This window comes from Rattus norvegicus, chromosome 8 (assembly GCF_036323735.1).
Source record: "Rattus norvegicus strain BN/NHsdMcwi chromosome 8, GRCr8, whole genome shotgun sequence".
Lineage (NCBI taxonomy): Eukaryota > Metazoa > Chordata > Mammalia > Rodentia > Muridae > Rattus > Rattus norvegicus.
This window is the reverse complement of record NC_086026.1, coordinates 132,273,581-132,296,845: the sequence shown is the minus strand read 5'-3', so window position 1 is coordinate 132,296,845 and position 23,265 is coordinate 132,273,581. Positions and strand designations below refer to the sequence as shown.

The window sequence follows — 23,265 nt, the reverse complement described above, 5'->3', positions numbered from 1 at the left end:
AATCTACTAAATCAGGGTATCCAGGCAACCTTCAGCAACTTCTCTGAGCAGCCCAAATAGAGTAGTTCAGAGGCACAAAGGGCTTGATAGAATACAAGGCATATCAAGGACAAGGACTGACTGGAGCTTAGAGGGTGCTGGCTCACTGTGGGTTGAGGAAAAAGGATTTCCTTGCCAAGCATCTTGAGTTCCTGTGTTTGTAAGGCAGAGAGAAATAATGAAGAGTAGAATGCAAGTTGAATTTGAATCCTGAGGTAAAAATAGTAAAACCTATCAGACACGTTGGGGACAGTGAGTTATAGGCAGTTGATGTCCAGTGTAATCAACTGGCAGGGGCTTTTTTTGGTTAGAAATCAACTATGAGTAGGCAAGAGGCTCTTCAGTGCTGACTTTCAGCAACTTTCATTTCTCTGTGTTTGGCAGCAGTAGGCCAGATAAAGCAGCAGCAAGTGAAACTCTCTTCTGTCATAGAAACTCTCTTCTGGGCTCCTGTGGGCCCCAGGTGCCAGGCCCTTAGCTCTATAAGTGTCTCTGAGTTATGGGCTTCTCCCTTGCCCTATTATCTACCCACCAATCATCATGGCAGATCTTAGGGAATTGGTTCAGCCAGCCTTGTCTCAGACTTCCAAGATGTCCTTCCTGAGTTTAATGGCCACCGCTGTCCTCTTCCACAGTGAACACAAGGGGGCATAGAAAGCCTATGTCTAGAATACTTAGCTGTTCCTCTGCCCTTCCAGGCCCAGTCCACCAGTCAGCTACAGAAGATACTGTTTTCACTGTTTGGGGTCCTCTGAAAAGTCATGAGCCTACATAGCCGATTTCCTGATTCACATCTTTAGTGCCTATTTGGGGGGCTTCTCACATGCCCTTGAACAGCCTAGGCCTTTCAGAAAATAGATGGCTGTACACAGGTCTCATAATAACATATAGGAACCTTGTTGGGTCCTTGGACAACTAATAGTTGAGCTCTTACTGTATCCCAGATTCTGTAGAGTCTACTGGGGACAGAGAGATACAGGGTAACACCCAAATCTATTCTTGAAGCATTCTAAGTATAAACAGAGAAAGAGAGACCTGAAACAATCAACACCTGTGATTCCAGGTAGAAATCACAATATGGGTAGGTAAGCATTATAGGTACACCTGGAGGAGAGTACTGATCAGGACAGGGGAAACCCCTGAGCCTACAGTGAAGGCCACACTGACTAAGACTGTCTCATTGCAAGTTAAGGGGATTGGATAAAAATAGTCACTTCTGATGTCATTTGCTATATTAGGAGTTCAAGGGAGCTGGGGGGGGGAGAAAATGAACTTGATGGTCTATCAAATTAAAATAGAGTTATCTCCTCCTGTCACAGCTTCGGTTTTATTTGTTTCTCTTTATTTATTGAGGGAAAAGGGATACATTCATGGCACGAATTGGAGACCAGAGGATAACTTTATAGAATCAGTTCCCTCCTTTCACCTTTGTAAATGGTTTCCAAGTTGTCAGACCTGTAAGACAAGCTCTTTTACCTGCTGATCCACTTTGCTAACCCATATAACTTCAGTTCTAAGATTAGGCCTTTGCTTAGCTGATAATCAGGTAGAAGACCTGTCCCAATGGGAATAAGGTTGACCATCCAAGAATTAGCTCTATTCCACACACTGTATCTGCAGATTTGCCCTCAGAGGACAAATTTGTGAATCTGAGAGAATAAATAGGAAGCTAAGAATCAGACTTGGAAAGTTAGAAATTGTGTGGGCCAGTCAGGACCAGACAAGAGAAGAGCCCGTGGTGATGCCATGTGAGAGGCCTTGGGTAGAGCCATGGCTGACTTTCACAGATGAAAATGAACCCAGGAGCTTTATGAGTTGAGACCCTGGATGTCGATATGAAAGCAGGACTCTGTTCTATAAGTACCAAGGACAGCACTAGGGCCTACCAGAGGCATCTGGTCAAATGGACATTTAGAATTAGCCCTGGCTTCCTAAAGCATGGTTGTGGAGCAGCTTGACACAAACACAGTCAGGGATGTTGGGGACTGGTTCATGATTCTAGTAGAAACTCAGACCCACCATCCCTCTACAGGGAGTGGAGTAGGTGACAGCCCACCCTTGCTGGGGCCAACTTCTAGTCTCAGCCCTATACAGCTATGACCTCATCAGAGTGCTAGCCTGCCTACATGACTAATAGGACCTCAGCTTCTGTGATAACTTCTTATTGCTCTTCCTGCCAGGTCCTCATTCCCACCACACGCTGCAATTCCCACAAGGAGAGCATCCGGGGCCAGCTGAAGGTCCGAACCCCTGGCATCTACTTGCTCATCTTTGACAACACCTTTTCCAGGTGCGTAGCTCGGTCAATCATGGCGTCCCAGGTGTCTACCTGCCTATGCGTCATTGCCACTGTTCTCTAGCACTGAGGTAGACACTTGGAGTCAAGACTTCATTGTCAAAGTGTTTGTTAGTGGTTTTCTGTAATTTAGACACCCCCCCCCCCTGCTCTGTTCACTGCTCATGGTATATTTTATAAGGCAAGTCTGTCGGTTACATTTATGTTGCTGTGATAAAACACCACAATTAAAGGCAACTAAAGGAAGAAGGAATTTTAGTTTCGGAGGGAGAGTCCCTAATAGCAGCAGGCAACTAGGGCAGGAATCAGACAGATGATGTCCTTATTCAAATGCAGGAAACAAAGAGAGCAAACTGGAAATGGGGCAAGGTTATAAATTCTCAAAGCTCACCCCCAGTGACATACTTCTTTCAGCAAAGCTTCCCCTCCTAAAAGCTCCATAACCTCCCCAAACATCACAACCAGCCAGGCACCAAGGGTTCAAATGTGAGCCTATAAGGGACAGTTTTCATTCATTTCCAGTAGTATGCCAACATTTACAGGGTCTTACCATATACCAGTCACTCACTTCTGCCATACAGTCTCCTCCTCTTCTAGAGAGCCAAGGACTGGCTGGCAGCATAGTGATGCTCTAGGTCACATGGCTAATGGAGGTGCCATACCTGAACAAGCACCTGGCTCTTGACTAGCCTTATCCTAGCTGTGCTCACCTCCCTCAGGTTGATTCCTATATCACGCCATAGAAGGACTTTGAGAAATCCAGAAAAAGCCAAGGGCACCTGAATAAAAAAGAAAGAAATGAGACAAATACGGACAAACCCTCTAGGCCATGTTGTATGTCACAGGAGCCACCTTTGCCATCCTGAGCTCCACAGTTGCTTCAGGCAGCACTGAGGCTCAGTTGCAGGCTCAAGGGCTATGATCTCAGGAATGGTCAGCATGAAACTAAAAGGAAATGTTAGGCAGGTGGCTAGAAAAGGGAACAAGACAGAGCACCCATATAAACAGCATCTGTCATATATACAAGTTGGGACATTTGTCCCTAGGGAGGGCTTCTGGTTTCCAGATAGCTTCTTCACTAGGGCTGCCTCTTGAAACAGACCTGTCTTGCCTGTGACTAGCTCCCTCCCTCACAGGCATTTGGCTTTTAGCAGAGTAACTCAGTAGGATTCTCTAGGCAAAAGTTGTTCCCAGGCCCTACCTCAGCTCCTTAGGCCTTGAACTCTCAGGCCTGTGGACAGGGTTGTCTACTACCCAGGAGGCTGGAAGTGACCTTCCCACTTGTCCTGTGTGTCTCTGGGTACTAGAACTCTCTGCCTGAGTATGTAGGACTTGATGGAATATGGCCAGCCTTTCCAGGGAGCTGTCTGGAGTCATTTAGCAGTGAGAGGCAGGGTTAGGAAAGGGTCAGTGGGTCCATGTAGTCCTGTTTTTCCTGCTGCAGCTCTAGTTAGCCATTTGTCAGCGCCTCACTGAGCCTGGCTCTGGGTGTAGAGAGAGAAGTGACAAGGGCAGTGTGCAGTTCCCACAGGCTCCTGGGAAACCTGGGTGATGTAATGATGTGCTGGAGAATGAACTCTGCCCATGGCACATGAAGATTAGACCTGACACAAACATCCTGTACATTCTGGCGTCTACTGAGACATCCCATGGCACCTACTTCATCTCCCCATGCAATCCTGACCACTGCCACCTCAGAGCAGCTGGACAAGTGAGGACAGAGACTTGCAGCCCCACTCTTCACTCAATCCCCAAGAAGCCCATAGTGGGAGTACTTGGACCTTCTGAAGAGAGAGAACTGTACTAGACTATATGGGCAGATGAAAGGGATAGAGAAACAAGGAACGCTAAAGTGGTCCATGAGTTGTCCAGTCCCCAAGGGCTGGTTCCTTAGAGACTTTGGCTCCTACACCCAGCCAAGCCCAACCAGTGACATGAGGCCCCAAAAGAAGCTGCAACTAAAAGTAACACCTTCATTCTCCATTTTTGTTTCTTCAGATTTATCTCCAAAAAAGTATTTTACCACCTGACCGTTGACCGGCCTGTGATCTACGATGGAAGTGATTTCCCATAGCATCAGTACCTGAACTGTAATTAGCTCTTCACCATCCACAGGAGACACTACTCCTCCTCACCTATCTCATCAAACATGTACACACACTCTCATCCACAAAATTTTAAATGTTAAAAAATTAGAAGCAAAGGAAAGAAAATCAGCTGTGCCCCAGCTCAGCAGTTCTGAAGCTCTGACAGAAGCCTTGGGCTCCACAATGTGCATGGCTCCATGCAGCCATTACTCTCAAGTCCCAGAGCTCCTAAGAACAAGATACAAGACTCAACTGTCTTCTCACCCAAAGGCACACCATTAGCCTCACCTGGGATCACAGTCGGTAACAATCTACTGTGTGATATTTTTCAGGCCAGAAGTGGTTTTGATAGCATATCTACTCTCAACAGCCAGAATTATAGGCCAAGGGCCACTGCGCTGGCCACGTTGTGAAGCCTTGGGTAGTTCTGGGAGAAAAACACTACAGGGCCATCATGTCAGAGATGCCCCTGTCCCTTAATTTCCCCATAAGTGGGGGCTGCTTCTTCCGCTCAGCAATCTTGGGGAGGCCTGAGTTATGCTGTTCTTCTGAGCCTTTGTCTGCTCGGGGCCTTTGCTCACCAAGATCATTAGATCTAAATAACCTCCCTTCGCCCCCCACCCCAACTCACAGACACTCAGGAACCAACCAGAGGTTTAGGAAAAAGCAACTCCCACATGAAGGATTCAGCTCTGCATATGGACAGTGGGAGTGCAAATACGGCTAAGTTCCCTACCGTGGAACTCAAGTTGGCACCAAAGCTCATGTGTTGCCTATGCCCATCTTTGATTATAAACTAGACTGTCTGCCTCAGCTGCAGACAGTTGTTTACTGATGAGCAGAGCTGGTGTAAGAACTACTTTCAGTACCTGGAACCTTTCTATTAAAAAGTCTTTGGTAACTTAAGAAACAATGTAGTGGAAGAATGGGGCGTAACTTCCGTTTGCCCTCCACCTCCCAGTCCCTCCCTCCCCATCTGTCTGCTTCCTTCTAGTCAGCTCACATCTGACACTGCAGACAGTTTACTGTTTCCTTTTCTAGGACAGGCAAATAGATAGCTTCCTGTTGTTCTCTGTGGCCCTTTTTTACTCCTACCAACAAAAATTCACCCTTGATGGCGATTTTGTTCAGTGTGAGGCCAGCATGTGCAGCTGAGCCTTCAAAAACTGTCCTGGGTCCTTGTAGGTCTGTATGCGGCCTGAGATTGCTGAAGGCCAAATCATCTTACCTTTGAACCCTATACCCTCTTGCAAATGGAATGTTGAAGCCAGCTTGTTCGCTAGGCCAACAGCACCCAACACCAAAGAGGATCTCATCTTTATTGCTTGGCTTTTCCAGGGTATACTGGAGACACTGGCCAAACTCATGGCTTTCTGCTGGTGTCACTGCCACCATCTTCATCAAGAGCCATCATTCACTGAGTTGCTGCTGTGTTGGTGGTCTGGGAGGGGCCTGAGACCTTACATTTGCGTTCACCCTGAACTCTGTCACTCATCAGGAGGTCCATGTGGTTCTTGTGAAGCTCAGACCTGAGTCGAGAGGCTCCAGTGCTGACTGCGTAGAACTCCACTGGGCGCACACCGACTCTGTTTTTAATAGCATACTTTTGGCTAAATGGGCTTTGTACTGTCCGTGTTCTGGTTTTCTGAGCACTAGCTTACTAGAGAACGTTCGGCCCTGTGTCAGTGCCTTTCATGCATAGCTTTGCTTTAAGTCGTTCCCAATTTTACTGAGGTTCAGTCATTGGAGTAAGTTTTTGAAAAATGCAGTGACAACTGAAGAATCACTAAGGAAGATGGTTGACCCAGCTGGACGTAATTACACTAAAGACCATAAGGAAACATCCTTGAGATCCTGGGTGATTCATAACAGTCGTGTTAGTAGCATTGCCAGCTGCCTGTTCACCAGTACCACTGAAGCACTACTAGACTTCACCCAAGGAATGAACTAGCCACTCAGACACAGTGGCCCTCCATGTCCAAATGGACTTGAAGAGTATTGCTGACAGAAGCACCCAGGATTCTAGCTAGTCCTAAAGCAATAGCAGGCAAAGGAATTCCCAAACAGGAATCTGGAACTGGAAATCTCCATATCTTTTTGGAAGTGGGAATGAAGAGCCATATATAAATAAAGATGTTATTTCTGAACAATTTCAATTGTTCCCCAGGTAATCAAGCACCTCCTGGCCCAAAAAGAAGGAAATCTTCTTATAGATATGGTTTGATGTTCATAGTTTTGTTTTTAAACTGAGACTTGGTTCAGTCTGTGAGAATTCTTTAAACCGAGAGCAAACATTCTTGGCTCACAGGTTTTGGAGAAGGAGGCAGAGAGGAGAGTTCTTTGGAGAGACATCTTTGACTCCTCAGAACCAGGGAGTGCAATACAAAGACTGAGTGCTGCTCACATTCACAGAAACAGACACTACTTGGTAGAATCTTAGCACAATTTCCTCATGTTACTTAATTTCTTCTAAGGAAACAGGAAAGTTAATTCATAATTTCCTTTTTCCTCTCAAGCACTTTTTAAATTTCAGGAGACCTCTCTGATCAAGGGGCATTTTTTAGAGCCTTTTGATGTGTGTTTAATCTCAGTGTTCTACTTTTGGTGACTGCAGTGACACTGAGCCTCCATGGGAAGGCTTAACAGTTAGAGTGCACTTTAATTCATTAATCCTCGCTTTATGTGGCCTTATAAGATAATGGGTCAGGGAACCCATTTTATTCTTACCTGCCAAAGAGTTACACAGAAACACATCAAACACCAGCACTTCATCTGCACAAAGGGATGAGACTTTGGTATCTCTGAGTGTACTTCTTTAATAGTGTGTGCTATGCCATTTGGAAATGTTTTTAACCTCAGGTTTTAAATAAAGCAAACACTGTGGCATTTGGAGTAGCACTGTCTTTTATTCCTCTGACAAAAGTTAAGTTGTAAAATGAGCAACAGAGCTACCCAGCAGGAAGCAGGACATCTCATGGGGACCCTGCAGATAAGAGTGTGACGGGTAAGTCCTGGCAAACTTCCTGGTACTCTGAGGTATTGAGACCTGCCCAAACCTGTGATTCCTTCCATCTACCATCCATCCTCTGCCATTCATATGGCTTCAGACCTCCTCTCTCATGGCATCAGAGTGCTCAAAGAACAAACTTCAAACTGCCAAAATAATAAAGTGTAAAATAAAAGAAAAGGCCCCACATGGCTCAAGCTCATTGTTGACAAGCACAGGGCACTGATGCTTTGCCGAGAAAGAGAACAGCACTCCTGCCACATTTGTTCAGCAGCAAGGAGACTGGAGACAGGTCCAGAGACTTAGAGCTGTTCACTCCCACACTGTTCCTAAATTGATGGTCAGTATCTTAACTCCTGAGATGACTAAGGACTCCATCCCTTGAGTATCCCATGCCTCAGGTCCTTTACCTTACTTTTTGAAACAGGTTCTCCGACTGAATCCAGAACTAAGCCATCTCCCCAGACCACCAAGAACGTCTTAAAACTAAGTGTGATTATTGCATTAGATATTGTACAAAGCCTGTGTTTCCTGTAGTGTTCCCAAACTCCTCATCACAAACCACAGGGGGAAAGCTTGGAATGGTTTTCTAATTAATGTGCACTTACTTCACCATTCACTAAGTCTCTGTCATAGGGTTCTTTATGTAAGTAGCTCTTGGCCAAGCGTACAGATTAAGCAAGTACATTGAAGGTTCACTCTGCTTCTCTCTCTCTGTCCCTCCCCTTCAGCGCCGTTATGATTCCAGGACAAAACATTAGAACTACAACATCAAATGAGCACTCAAGAGCAAACAAAATGCCGCCTGTGTAGTGCTGTGGCTGCATAGGTGTATGCTGTAGCCCGAATGTGTGATGCTGCGACTGTAGGTATGTGTTGTAGTCTGAATGTGTAATGAAAGGCTGTGGCTATATAGGTATTTGGTCTGAATGAGAATGGCCCCCCACAGGGTCATATATTTAAATGCTTGGTCTGCAGTGGGTGGACTGCTTAGGAACAATTAAGGGGTGTGGCCTTGATAGAGGAAGTGTGTCACTGAGGGTGGGCTTTGATGTTTCGAGGCCCACACCAGTTCCAGTCTCACTCTGGAGACTCACTCTGTACATCACACATAAGCTCTCAGCTTCTGCTCCAGCACCATCCTTGCCTACCTCCATTACCCCCCACAATGATGATCATGAACTAACTCTCTGAAACTGCAAGTAACTCCCCCAGTTAAATGCTTTTTCCTATAAGTTGTCCTGGTCGTGGTTCTCTTCACAATAGAGCAGTAACTAAGACGGTATAGCTTATACTTCTTGCTCATTCGTCCGAGTTCCTCAAGGGGACAGATATCTGGATCTCCTAGAAATGACAGTCAATGACATAGATGGCTCTGACCTTATACTGACCTTGGTTTTGGAAGCAGTGCCTATCATATTTGGGTATCACTTATCACTTCCTGCTGACCTTCCCAGAAATGCTCACTTTGTCTCTTAATATGTATGTGAAAGATGAATAAAGGCAGAGGGAGAAAAAAAGAAAACTTGATTGACTTGGTAGGGTAAAGGTTTACCAGTCTTTACCTTTATACAATTACTGTATTTCTGTATCTAATCTTTAATTGTTCACAACTACAATATTGAGAAATGGGAAACCAAATAGCAAGTGACGAACATTTGTAAATATACATCATAAAACACATTTTAAAGATATGCAATAATTTTTCCAATGTGAGAACATTATCACGTAATTAAAAACATAGGTGGAAAGTAAATTATATTACATATTTTTATTTTTTATTTTTATTTCATGTGCATTGGTGCTTTGCCTGCATGTGTGTCTGTGTGAGAGTATCAGATCCTCTGCAACTGAAGTTACAGACAGTTGTGAGCTGCCATGTAGGTGTTGGGAATTGAACCCTGGACCTCGGGAAGAGCAGTCAGTGCTCTTAACCATTGAGCCATCTTTTCAACCCTTTTTTTACTTTTTGTTTGTTTGTTTTTCATGATGAGATTTCTCTGCATAAGCAGCCCCGAATCTCCTGGACTCCATCTGTAGACCAGGCTGGCCTCCAACTCACAGAGATCACCCTGCCTCTGCTGGGATAAAAGGTGTACACTATCATGCCCAACCCACCCATTCTTCTTAATCTAACATTAAAAGGTTGTAAACTGTCAAGACTACAAAGTAGGGAAAGGGGAGGCAGCAGGGAGGCAGACACCCTTCCGGGAGCCTCAGAAGTTCACTGGTAGGAAGAAGATGGGAAAACCGGCAGCAAGTGCCTCTTCCCTAAGGAAGTCCCAAAGGCTAGGTCCCCACCATCCCAACATATTCTCCGGCTTAATTCTGTGAGGGCCACTTTCACCACACCCAGGAACAGGCTAGATCCTTTCCTAGTTTGTGCTTGCAGTGAGGTTTGGACATGGCATCTTCTGCCTGACACAGAAGTGGACTGGGAGCAAGAATCCAGGTAATGTGATGTGGTCAGCTATACATGGACTGACCAACCTTACAGATGGTTCAAACGAGGAACAGTGATTCTCCCTGGCTCAGAAGAGACCAAGGAGATCAGAATGGCATTCAGCCTCAGAATGTTTCAGTGTGTTCTAGATTTAAAAACAAAAACAAAAACAAAAACAAAACTATAGGTAATGAGACATACAAACACAGTCTTTCCACCAGTAGGAGTATAAAGAAAAGATCCTGAGGTGGATGTCACTAAGCTTTTGGTGGGGGGAAAGGGGGTATGGTGGCAGCCAGTACTCTGTCACCTCTGGAGAGGAGTAGCACCAGATCTGAAGTAACAGAAACTTGGAGCACTGAAGAAACTCAATGCCTCCAAAACCTAGCTGCACTGATGATCAGCCTGTGCAAAGCTGGAGTGTCCTCACTGCTGCTCAAGTATCCTCCTCAGAACTACAGTTACTGTGACCAAAAACCAGCTGGTGCCGTTCTGGGGTGGTCAGTTTTGGAAACTTTTGGTAGATTCTAACTGAACTTGATAAAGTTGTTTAGGTTCATTCCAGTTGTTTGTTTTGTTTTTTCCTGCCTCCCCCAGCCGCCTCCCCCCGTTTTCTTTCTGTTTGCTGTCTCTTTAGATTATGCTGTGTCTATATATCTCATTATTTCCAAAAAGGACCATATGCCCAGTGAGAAGTTCTCTCACAGGGAGAGAGCTCCAGAAGTTGTCTCCAGTAGCATAGAAGAAAGCTTCAAGCTACCCTCTCTCCTTGTGAATGAAACCCACTGGGCCTGGCTAATGCATCCCAGGTTCTTCAGGGTCTTTACCAGATCCCTACGGAATCTCTCACCCACGAAAACATAGAGAACTGGGTTCAGGCAACTGTGGAAGAATGCAATAGTCTGAGTAACCTGGAAGCAGATGTCAATGTTGGTGGAAATGGTGCAGTTGGAGATGAACATGGTGTAGGCATCAACAGCCTGCACTACCAGAATGCAATTGTAGGGGAACTGAGACATAATGAAGACAGTGAGAACAGTGATGGTCACCTTGAGGGCCTTGTGCTTGGATGACTTCTTGGCCTGTACCAAAGTATGAATGATGATGGTGTAACAGAAAGCCATGACCATGAAGGGGAGGAAAAACCCCAAGGTGACCTTCAGGATCAAAACAGCAGACTTTAGCTTGGCATTCTTATCCTTAGGGTAGACCATGGTACATATGGCAATGCCAGATTCCCCACTGATTTGACTGTACAGGATTTCTGGGGTGCAGAGCACAGCTGCCATCACCCAGATGGTAATGCAGACCATCTTGCTGTACAGCAGCCTTTTCTGCCTCCAGACCTGAGCCTTCATGGCCTGTACAATGGCAATGTATCTGTCCACACTGATGCACATGATGAGTAGCACACAGCTGTAGAAGTTCATCTTGTACATGCTGTTCACAACCTTGCACATGAAGGTCTGGAACATCCACTGACCAGCAGCAGCAATGGCCCAGAAGGGAAGAGTGGCAAGAAAGAGCAGATCAGCAATGGCCAAATTCAAAAGGAACATGTCGGTCATTGTCTTCACTCTTGTGCAGTACCAGTAGACAAGGATGACCAGGCTGTTGCCCACAGTACCCACAACGAACACAAGCCAGTACAGAGGCGGAAGGAAATGACTCGCAAACTGCCTTACATTGTTTTTCTTACAGAAGAAGCTACTGAAGTTCAAATTCATGTAGTCGTCTGTGGAAGCAGTGGAATCATAGCTGTAGTCATCAAACATGCCAGGAATAAGGCTCTGTAAGGAATACGGATAGCATTCAATCAAGGATAGCTTTGGAGTGATCAGGTCTGATGGTAAATAGGATAACCTGACCCAATGCCAAAGCTCTATGATAAAGCAAGAGGAGCATATGTGTTGGTAGGAGGACTATGCTATGATTTAGTTTGGCTTGATCATATAAAGTTTATAAAATACTGGTCACCCAGTGTCATGATTTGAGGTGGGGCCTACTGTTGGTTATGTAATGGTACACTACCATGGAAGGCATTAATGAGTTTTCTTGGGATCCCGATTCCTACAATAGCATGTTGTCATAAAAGAGGGGGACCATGGCACGCAAATATCTCTGACTTCCTATCTTGTCATATGACAATATATTTCTTGTTCTTTTTGTTTTTGTTTTCTGCCATACTGTGATATAGCCAGGAGATCTGAACCAGAGGTTGACCAGATGAGGCTGCCTAATCTAAGATCTTCAGCCTCCCAAGCTGTAAACTGAAGTTTTTTATATATAACCCAAAGTAAGGTGTTTGGTTAAAACAATAGAAATTGATCAATGAAAGAAATGTTTATTTAGTAAATGTTAACTAGCCATCTGTAAGTGGTTACTATGCTATCTGCTAAAGATCCCAGGTAATCAAGTCTGGTTTCTACTTTCACAGAATTTAACTTTTTCACGAAGGATACAAAGAAGCAAATCAACACTCATAGTGTGGATGACAAATATTCTGATATGATAGGAAAGAGAGCTTCAGAATGGGCATTTACTTGAACTGTGCAAGTGACTGTGACATGTGACAGTCCTCTCTCCCAACTACTCAACTTCTACAAATAAAAAGTCAGCAGGAGCCCCTTAATCTACTGGAGTCACAGCACTTCTGAGTTTCCTGGGAGCCCCAGAAGTATAAACACTCATCTGCACACACATTTACATATGAACATGGTGACACTCTCAATTGCACGCATAAATATGTGTATGCTGTAGAGTTTCCAAGGACCCTTGTTGAAAAAAGTATTAAAATTTTCAAGACAGTGAACATTAAGTATGAACATTCTTAAACACGTGAATCCCATGTGACCACAACTGTCCCACACTCAGGGAACTGGTTCTGACAGGGACCTACAGTCACATACATAGGACACACATGCATTGCACACTCTCATATGCCTAAGCATGCCCACCCTCCTGCTCACATGCTCATCTACACGCTCATGCACACAAACACACATGCATAACCATATCTACACATATATACTAATATGTCACTGTACTTCTTGTGGGCAATGTGCTATTATACTTCTTGTGGTTACCACTGCTAGAGGAGAAAGGGATAGATGAAACCTGGACAGGTAGATAGCAGGTGTAGGAGGGTGCCAGGTCCAGAACAAGGTAACTGTGGCATTGTTGAAGCCTCCATCCCATGCCAACATGAGCTCACCTCCTACCATCTTCTCTTTGGGACTTCCATTAGACTTTATAATTTCACAGAGACTCTTAGTCACAGGTGTCTTACCCTAAGGCACACTCTCTGCATTTCTTTTGTGAGAGGACAATCTCATAGCATTTTTTCCGCTTGAGACAAGTGCAATAATTTTTCAAGTTGTCTGTCTGTATTTGAACTAGACAATTTCTGTGAGAGTTTTGTTTTGTTTTGCTTTAAGTAGTTAATATTAGTACATATGTAAGGGTAATTGGTTAGTTTATGTACATATATATTGGTATTGAATAATACAATTCCACCAGTTTTTGTTAGCTGTGCTATATAATTCCCATATGCTTCTGATGGCCAACCAGCCTTTCTCAAACCCTCCAGTTGTTAAATACTGAAGAACTGCATATTGCATTTTCATCTTTGAAAGTCACAATTATCCCAAGCAGATTGATCTCTGGAAAGTGTTCCATAAAACTTTTTTCATTTTAATTGCATATTGGCACAATAAAAGGCTCTTGAATTTCCTTTAAATTTTTCCTTCGCAATGTTTCCTTTATTTGAGTATAGAGTATTATCTCTGTATGTGTGCATGCACACATGTATTGTGATTCTTATTAGATAGATACCAGAACATACTGAATGAGCTGATAAAAAGTAGTGCATAATAGGAGGCTAATGCCTCCATAATTCTGAAGCTCATACCACTAAATTCAACATAGCAGGAGGCATCATGGGCATCCTGGGATGGCTCTTAAGAGATCATTATTGTGAAAAGCTGAACAAAGCTCCTCTCTCTGTTTTAAATATATTGGTCCCCAGGTCTGAGATATAAATTCTTAATTTAAGACTCCTCTCTATCCATGCAATCATCTGAAAGCCCAGCATCAGAAGGAACCATCTCTTGTGCCAGCAAAGTCCTGCCAACACTGGACATGAAGCCAGGTGAAAAGTCTCCGCTCCCTGGGAAAGCCAAGCGGTCAGATGAGGGGCCTGAGTAGACTTGAGAAAGTAGATGGAATTAGACTATGAGAGCACCTAGACCAAAACCAGGATGGCAGAAGACGTACAGGTGGAAAGATAGCATTTTGGAGGGACTTCAGTTAAACAATGAAGATGAGCAAAGATACTTAGCAGTTTATATAGAGGTGAAGTTTAACTTTGTAGAGAGTTTTGTCGTTCAGGGGTTTGGGGGTTTTATTTGTTTTAGTTTTCTTATTTTTTGTTTGCTTGTTTTTAGTATTTTCACAATAGCTTCAATGGACTCTTAAATTATCCCAAGGCTTGGAAGAAAATACCAAAGTCCTCTACACAAGCCATGGGGGAGGACATTTCTCCAGGGTACACACATTCACAAATGCAATTATCCCAGGACAGAAGCAGATTTTAATGGCAATTTGAGTAAGGGGTCAAGGGAAAGAAGGAAGGATGAGGAAAAGTACATAAGAGAAGGGTCAGTTCAAGCTGTGGTCTGGTCTCTGGTGAGAAGCAAGAGGAGCATGTGGGTGCCCTGGAGGACCCATGAGTTTGAATAAGATAGGAAAAGTGGGTCCCTGCACAAACACAGAGAAAGCTAAATGCCTTCTGCAGGAGGCTAGAATTCGAAGAGGAATGACAAACATCCTAGGTCTCAGCATGACTGAAGAGGAAGACACAGACTTAGGTTTTTTGTTGGACTAGGATTACAGGCCCCAGTGTCTGCTGGAAAGATGGTTTGATAATGAAAATACCTACATCCTTCATTTGTTCTCTGATTTGCTTCAGACCTTGAACCCTCCATAACCCCTCCCAGTCTCACTTTGCTGGTCAGTAACAGCATATGTAACATCTGAGTGGTAATGTCCTCAGAGAGGTAGGTTCAGATATGTCATAACCAGTTTACACTCAGTGTGGGAATCCTGTCTCACTGAGATCCACCTGGCTTCTGTGGTCCATCAGGACTTCTGTGACCATGGAAGGTCATCACTGTTGGGAGGCACACCTTTTATTTAGGCTGCCTTTCCATGTTTAGCTATTTTCCCAAATCACAAATGAGAAACCAAGAGACAAGACATCTCAGAAGGAGACTGCACAGCATTGGTCTCTCAGCCTCAGAGGCCAAGGGTCAAATTCTACTGCAGAGAAAATCAAGGTTGCCTCCTCTTCTTACTACAATCAAATTAATAGTGTGTATAACCATATAAATATCCCCATACAATGCTAAGGACGTATTAGAGCATCATAAATAATTTTATTGACAACCTAATTTAGCTACCACAGTCTGTAGGTCTTAGAAACCTATAAGGTACTTTGAGGGAAAATCTGTTCACTCTTCTGAGGTGACTTAGTTTCCATTATCTATACATAAAACATATTTCCCTTTTATAGAAGCAAAATGAAACCATTAAATATTGTAAGGTGCTTAGATTTGATTCTAAAATTCATCGTACACTAAATTACGTTTTGTGTTAAAATAAAAAAAAGAATCCAGACAATGATTCGAACTGCAAAACTTAATTCAGTTCTTAGCCTCTCAGAAAAATGCCACTATCAGCTTTTGAAAGAGCTGTGTGGTTATGAGAGAAAGGCAAGTATTTGTCCACCACAGGGCTTTTATTAATAAATCAAATGGGTTCTCACTTTTGTGTGAGCATCAGAAAACAAAAAACAGAGACAAAGCCTATCCTAGTCAAAGAGCACAAAACTCCTCTGCTATCAATAAAACTTAAATTTAAAATTTTCTGTTTCACAGCGTGCCTCTCCCAATGCTGACTCTGTTTACAAAGAGAGTGGATATAGTCAGAAACATCCTGTATAGTGATGGGCACTGCTGACAAAGCTCTTACCCTGAAGCACCACAGGGAAAATCCATCCCCACAGTAAATTCCTTCCCATATCCCCATGCAAGGAGGGCCAGGGAGTGAGAGTACATGTTCTGGGGCACCTGAGGTCATGACTATACTCACTGTGAATTCTGTGGGTGTCATGGTGGGTCAGACGCCAGTCAGCTTCTAGAAAGAAAGGGCAAAAATCAGGAAGAAGTAAGATTTACAGATGCATTCTGGGAACCAAACACCAAAGGTGGAGATTCAACATTAAACTTTGTGTTTGGGATAAAAGTCACAAGAAAACATTAGGATGCATGTCCCTTTTCAGACAATAACAGCATATCAGAATATTATTGAGAATGTAGGATGAAAGTAACAGTTCCAGAGTTACTGCTTACTTCTTTACTATAATAGACACAGCATTTAGTACTTAATTTCTTTTAACTTAAGTATCTAACACAACTTGCATCTGTGAATGATGAACCACAGGGCCTCTAAGCCCATCCTTACTATGTAGTTCATTTCTTCCTGGTTCAACTTCTATAACATCTGAGAATGGCTCCTTCTCTCTCCACCCCCACTTTATTATATTTCCTAAGCATAAGCTAGCAATACTAAGTCAGGGCTCCCTGAAGAAGGGTATCCAGGCACCCAGCTTGGGAGAAAAACCCAGAGTTGGACTCCTTTGAGGAGGGCTCTGTGCCTGGCCAGTGCGTCCACCCCAACCCTCAGTCAGCACTACACATCTTAGTGCTAGAAGACTTGATCCATGAATCCAGTATGTTCTTTTGCTTCCTTTTCTGTGGCTTTCCTCTCCACTCTGCCTGTCTCAAAGAACTGTGGACTTCATGACACACATGAGGTACAACCATTCTAGAAAACAGTTTGTCAGATTGGGCCCCTGCGCATGTGTGTGTGTGTGTGCATGTGCTCGTGTGTGTGTGTGTGTGTGTGTGTGTGTGTGTGTGTGTGTGTGTGTGTGTGTGTGTGTGTGTGTGTGTGAACACCTGTGCCTGGGAAGGCCAGAGATCAACAGCAAATGTCTTCTCTCATGCATATGGGTGTTATATGGGTGTTTGCCTGTTTGTAGGACTGCACCAGACATGTGCCTAGTGCCAGAAGAGGCCAGAAGAGGGCATCAGATCCCCTGGTTTTAGAATTGAACCCAGACCTCTGAAAGAGCAACCACCAATACTTTTAACTGCCGAGCCATGTCTCCAGCCCCTACCTTTTCTCTTTGCTTTGCTTTTTTGTTTTTTGTTTGTTTGTTTGTTTTGTTTTGTTATGGAAGGACATCTCACCAAGTGATCAGCCAGTCTATGCCTCTTCAGAGCTGGGGTTATAAACATCACCACTATACTTGGCTTCTATTGGTGCTGGGGATCCAAATGTGCCCTCAGGCTTACACCGCAAGTACTTTAACAACTGAGACATCTCCCAGCCCACTGGAGAACAGTATAGCAGTTTTCTTAAAAAGGTAAACATAGGTTTACCATACAACCAACTATCCTATTCCCAAGTAATTACCTAAGAAAAAATGAAGTCATATATCGCACAGCAACTTGCACATGAATCTTCTCACCAGCCTTTTTGGTGACAGCCAAACTGCAGATTTAGTAATGAATGAAAAAGTTGCCAGAACATTGACATGACAGAAGAAACATATGACCACCTTACACAGGAGCTCAGATTGGTCTCAAAATAGTTTTACGCTAAGTAAGGGAGGCAAATCTAAAAGTATATATACTGTTCGCTTTCACTTACATAAACTCAAGATAATACAGACCAGCCTCCAGTGGCAAAGGCAGATCAGAGATTTCATGGAAAGAGACTGTGGAGGAGAGCAAGATGTCAGTCAGGATGAGGGGGAAAAGTGTGAGGGGGAAAGTGTGAGTAGGAGGAAGGAGACTATGGTTGTGATGGTTTCACAGGGAAAGGTAGGAGTATAAGAACACATTTTTCATTCTGCATATTTGTGGCTATTGTTACTAGGACTTAAAGAAGTTACCAAAGAGTAAAATAAGGTTCTCTCTCTCTTTGTCTTTCTCTGTCTCTGTCTCTCTCTGTGGCTCTCTGCCTCTCTCTGTCTTTCTGTTTCTCTCTCTCTCTCTCTCTCTCTCTCTCTCTCTCTCTCTCTCTCTCTCTCTCTCTCCTCCATTCTGCCCAGCAACCAATCATCTACATTATCAGCAAGCCCACAACAAACTGACTGAACTTCCTTTCCTGCCTTTCCTACAGCAGATCTCCCAAGCACGTAAGTGCCTGCCTTGTGCTATGCTTTGGAAATGAGGGGAGCCACACCAGTTCACAGTTTTAAAGTAGAATAGAGGGTTGGTGTGGTGATATAGCACTGTAATCCCAGCACTTGGGGAAAGGACTAGATTGGGAGTTCCAGGACAGGCTGGCCTACATAGCAAAACCCTGTCTAAAAAGAAAATTCGATTACATAGGTAAATGGATATATATACTGAAGATAAACAGAGAGAGAGAGAGAGAGAGAGAGAGAGAGAGAGAGAGAGAGAGAGAGCTCTGTGTCTTCTGTATGAAAGTTACAAAAAGCATAGAAAAAAATGCCTTAGATATTGACCCTAAGACAGAGGAAAGCCTGGAGTGGGTCAGAATCTGAGCCAGTGTGGGGCTCAGCTTGGACCACAACCTCATTGATTTTACCATATTTGGTGGTAGCTGGGGAAATCTTTATATTTTATTTAAACAATTGTTTTTATTTTTTACTTTTCTTTTAAAAAACATGTTTCTATGGAACTAGAGAAATAGTTAGTGGTTAAGAGTGTATACCACTCTTACAGAGGACTTGAGTTTGGGTCCCAGAACTTACATCCCTTCAGGCGGGGCCAATACCTCTGAATTCCATAGGAATCTGCACACATGTACACACTTCCACACAGACACAAATACAAACCCACCAAAATACAAATCTTTTTAAAATATTTGGTAAATATACAAAAGTTGAGAGAGGGAAAAAAAAGCAAACTACCCAAACATTTATGTCTCCAATAAACTGATATCAACTTATTTTCCTTCCCAGCTTTGTTTCTATACATATATGCACATCTGTTTTTTCTTTTTCTTTTCATCAAATTATGGCATTTTGTTTTATTAAGTATTCTTTGCCACCTAAATAAACTGGCTGCATGGCCTCTAAAAAAAGCTGGTCCGTATCATTTAAACATTCCTTCTGGGTGTCTGGTATCATGTCTCCAATTTCTGTTTATAATTACTTTGAAATTCTCCCCGAGTTGCACTTCTAACCTATTCTGGGGTCCTTGGCTCTTTTGGAGGTGATAGATTACTATTTAGCCACATTTCAGATGTCATTAAGCCAATCTTAAGATAGGAATTCAATCTACAAAACGAAAAGCTGTTGCAGGATATTTGATCACGTTGTGAACCCCCAGATCGTGAACTAAGAATCTGTCTCTAATTGTGGCCGAGGCTTTGCTGCTAGAGCTGTTTACTGTAAACAAGTGCTTGAGATGTGGTCCTGGCAGGCACCATTTAATCCAAGAGCTAAAGAAAGTTAACCATAGGTCAAGAGGTGGGCAAACAACCAGCTGACAGGGAGTGAACATAAGTAAACAGAAAGGGGGGTCTTCTAGTTGAAGGGTATTTAAGACAGCCTGGAGGAGAACAATTTTTTTCCTTCTGAGTAGTCGGTAGAGTAGGAAGGTCAGCTGGGTGCTTTCTCTGCCTCTGAGCTAGTGGGCTTTCAGCACAGCATCTGGCTCCTGAGTCTTCATTTGCTAAAATCAGATGGCTGGGGATTTTGTTTTTTTAAAACAACAAAAAGCCACCTTTTGAGGATAAAAATTGCTTTCCTACTAAATGAAAAGTACCCCTAACTAAGCCTACGGCTTTGGGAAGCAAAGACTGACCTGGAAACATGAGTCATAAATCATTCCATATAATTCTAGTACTGGTGGCTTTTGTCACCTGACTTTTCCTTGAATGAAGAGGTTGAACAAAGATCACATGATACCTGATACTTTTTTTTTTTCAAGAGAAAGAAGCCAGAAAAGGAAGGTGGTTTCAGTTACAGCAAATTTTAGGGTGAAGACAGCAACAGGTAGAAGAATGAAGAAACCTTCGTAGTACAGTGTAGCTGTTGGTACTTATTAGCCTTTTGTGAGTGTGAAAACAGTACCAAACTTTGTAGAGCAGGACACCTCTGCTCAGCAGATGCTCTGTTCTGTCAATGCGGCAGCATTTTCTTGCAGAAACAACCTAAATATACAGCCGCTAGTCACATTATAATAAGCCCAATCCAAAACACACAGAGCCAACTAAAAGGAAGAGATGCTTCAAGCTCACAAAAACAAGGCCACTAAAATTAGATTAAAATGTAAATTGTATGAGACTGTGCTTTGTGATCTTTAAAATATATATAAGAACTTGTACCATTCTTGGAACAGAAGCTGTCCTGGAAAAAGCCTAACCCATGCTCAACAGTGAAAAATGAGGCTTGATCTTTTTCTTAAAAATTTTGTAATGCACCAGAATGTTTACCAAGTGTGTGAAATTGTAAGAGTTATAATAAAAATAACTCGTCAGTTTTTTTTTAAAGGGAAAGAGAAAGAAGGAAAAGAGGTAACAGCCAAGAGTTTCTGTTCAACACATCTACTTATAAAACCTGCTCCAGCTGTGGTGGAAAGTCAGCACTAGCTTCTCAAAACGTGACTCTGTCTTCCATTGTAAGTTTACTTCTTGCACACAGGAAATTTGGAGAGAACCAAAGGGGGAAAACAAACACCACACTCCTTCCTGAAGTAGTGCATGAATGACAGGCAGCCTTGGACTTTACATTGATTCCTCTTTAATCTTTGTCTGGACACTGGTCTAATGTTCTAATACACAGCCGGTCACAGAGCCAGCTTTCGTTTTCTTCTCATCTTGAGGAGGAATGGGGCGGGGGGGGGGGGAGAAAAGCAGAACTAGAAAAGCCCACATACAACAAAACACACAGAGAGGGAAGGAACCATGCAACTCCTGGGAGTGAGCAAGCTTCCATTCAGCACTGACCTCTTCATTCTCCTTATGGCCTCTTTGTGGACACCCTGACAGCTGAATCTAGATGGTGGGCACTGGACCAGATACCATAGCTCCTGTGCCTTCGATTAATCCTATCTGTCAGTGAGGCTGGACAACAAGAGATGTTCCTCTCAGAACCTGGATTTCTCAACTGGGAAATGAGGACAATCCTTCTTGATCCCAGGGCTGGATGGATAATCAAGCAGCAGGCTATGCAAATGCTCTGTTCAGAATATAGCTTTGTGAGAGCTGAGATCGCCTTCATCTCGCCGGTGGCCAGGTGTGCTGGATACCAGTGGGTGTAAGCAATATGTGTGAGAATTCACACCCTCAAGAAGCTGCTTGCAAGCTCAGCGGGGAGGTTAGGGCTGGAAATGACACAAAAGCAATGTCCTGAGAGGTTATGGGAATGAGGAAAAGTGAATCCTAGTTTTAGCACCAGGAAATATCTAGGAGGGCTTCACTGAGAAAGTGATTCTTGCTGATCCTGGAGGCTTGAAGGGCATAGAACCATGGAATGAAATGAGGGAACATTGCTCTGTGGTAGGAAAACCACATCAGCTAAGACATGAAACCCGAAAGCATAGTGTCCAGGAGACAGAGGAAAGATGCTGGTTCTACAGAAGTGGAAAATGCCTATGAGGTAGGTCAGTCTAAAACTATCCTTCCTCTGCCAGTATTTTCCTATTCTGTCTCCCTTAAGGAACTAACAGAAAAATCAGGTGAAGATGGCTTGCCACTGCCCACATCACAGTCAGTGCTATTACCAATCATAGTAGCTCACAATGTGAACAGAAGCTGTGAACCCAGGTCTATACTTGACCTTTGTCCTACTTGCTACTCATGAGTTGAATCGTGTGTGTGTGTGTGTGTGTGTGTGTGTGTGTGTGTGTGTGTGTGTACAGCTATGCTTTCTTTCTCATTCTACATTGGATCTGGGACTCTGAGTCATCTACCATAGGACCTATAGTCAGGAGCTCACTTCCCTGGGACCTGTGAGCATGAGCCTAGAGTAGAGACAAGAATGGACAGAAATTGGAAGAAGAGGGCTCTGAAACTCCAGGTGCTGGAGTGACCATTATTTTGGATTGTTTGGCAAAGAGAATAAAGAGACAGATTCCCTTGACAGTAGTTGCCTGCAGGTCCAACTCAGCAACTGCTACCCTGACCTACTGGCTGGCCGTAGAGCAGACTAATTAAGAACTGAGGATTGAGAGGGTGGAGGTCGAGAGATGGCTCAGCAGTTAAGAGCAGATACAATACTTGTCTTGCAGAGGACCTAAGTATGAATTCCAGCTACATTAGAAGGCTCACAACCAGTCGCCAATACTTCAAGCACCGTATCTCACATGTGCATGTGCATAATTGAAAGTATAGTATGTCTTTAAAAAAAATTTTTTTAGAATGAAAGACGGTGGATATGTTGTAAAATAAAGGACACACCAATTTTCTCTGGATAGGTCATTTAAAATAACTTGGCTTCTTTTCTGATCAACAAGGAATATTTTCACAATACACAAAATGATCCAAAACCTCAAACACACACACACACACACACACACACACACACACACTATATATATATATATATATATATATATATATTATATGAAGAAAAACTGCAAAATCAAGTACCACTTTCCAGTTTAGCTATTATTAAATTTCTGAGCCATATCTTCTTACTTTCTCTTTAATAGCACACATGTGAACAGGCACTCAGTGGGATAGGAATCACACTACACATAATTTTATATGTATGTTTTAGTCAGTCTTTCCTGGGCTACACTTTATCATGTACTGAGCAAAGAGTTATAACATGGAGTTAAACAACTGAGCACTTCATTGTCTACTGAGCCATAGTCTCCTACACTCCTGTCAAGCTTTTGGTTCCCAAGTTTTCTCTGCTATGTAAGTCCTTTCCGTGGGCAGTACCTCAGACCCAAGGTTGTCACCCCTCTCAGACTTTTGGAAACCCCCTTGCTACCTGTCCCAACACTGTTTCTCCTCCCTTTAAGGTACAAAATCACAAATGATGACCTTGAACCTGACCTTCACTGTGGGTCGGGAGGGAGCCTCATCACTCACCCTATAAGAAACCTGAGCCATACTGGAACTTTCTAGAAAAGGGCATGGTACACATGACATCTAAACAGATGAGTGCACTCAATGGGATGTAGATGCCTTGGTGGCAGCAGATAGTCAAGTTCATAGGTGACGTCTAGAGAATAGAGGAGGGGAAGGGTCTACTCACCAGGAGGGGAAGTGCAGAGCCTGGGTCTGTGGGGAAAAGACCACTGCAGCTGCTGGAATGAGTATGCTTCTGTGGGTTCTGAGC

At 43.5% G+C, this 23,265-nt stretch overlaps 2 protein-coding genes across 6 annotated transcripts in view; one reads left to right on the top strand and one right to left on the bottom strand.

Annotated features, from left to right (window-relative positions):
- Fyco1 (FYVE and coiled-coil domain autophagy adaptor 1) overlaps positions 1-7,308 on the top strand; it is a 67,273-nt gene extending 59,965 nt beyond the window's left edge. For 2 of the 3 annotated variants that reach the window (XM_039081318.2, XM_017595602.3), the window contains exons 17-18: positions 2,220-2,329; positions 4,334-7,308. In XM_039081318.2, the coding sequence (XP_038937246.1) occupies positions 2,220-2,329; positions 4,334-4,409 (186 nt within the window). In that variant the 3' untranslated portion in view covers positions 4,410-7,308. The remainder of the gene's footprint in view (positions 1-2,219; positions 2,330-4,333) is intronic. The other variant, NM_001106870.1, reaches the window with a different exon arrangement.
- Positions 7,309-9,194: 1,886 nt separating this feature from the next.
- On the bottom strand, positions 9,195-23,265 carry Ccr9 (C-C motif chemokine receptor 9). 3 transcript variants are annotated; one of them, XM_063264995.1, is made up of 4 exons: positions 23,182-23,265; positions 20,922-21,298; positions 16,023-16,067; positions 9,195-11,662 (listed from the first exon to the last, which is right to left on the bottom strand). In XM_063264995.1, exons 3-4 carry the CDS (start codon positions 16,041-16,043, stop codon positions 10,574-10,576), a joined length of 1,110 nt encoding a protein of 369 aa, XP_063121065.1. In that variant the 5' UTR covers positions 16,044-16,067; positions 20,922-21,298; positions 23,182-23,265; the 3' UTR covers positions 9,195-10,573.

Excerpts from the sequence above, each read along its gene's own strand:
- Ccr9 (XM_063264995.1), bottom strand. The coding sequence starts at position 16,043 with ATGACACCCACAGAATTCACA. Across the intron at positions 11,663-16,022 it reads TGACACCCACAGAATTCACA|AGCCTTATTCCTGGCATGTT; the intron begins GTGAGTATAGTC and ends TATTCCTTACAG.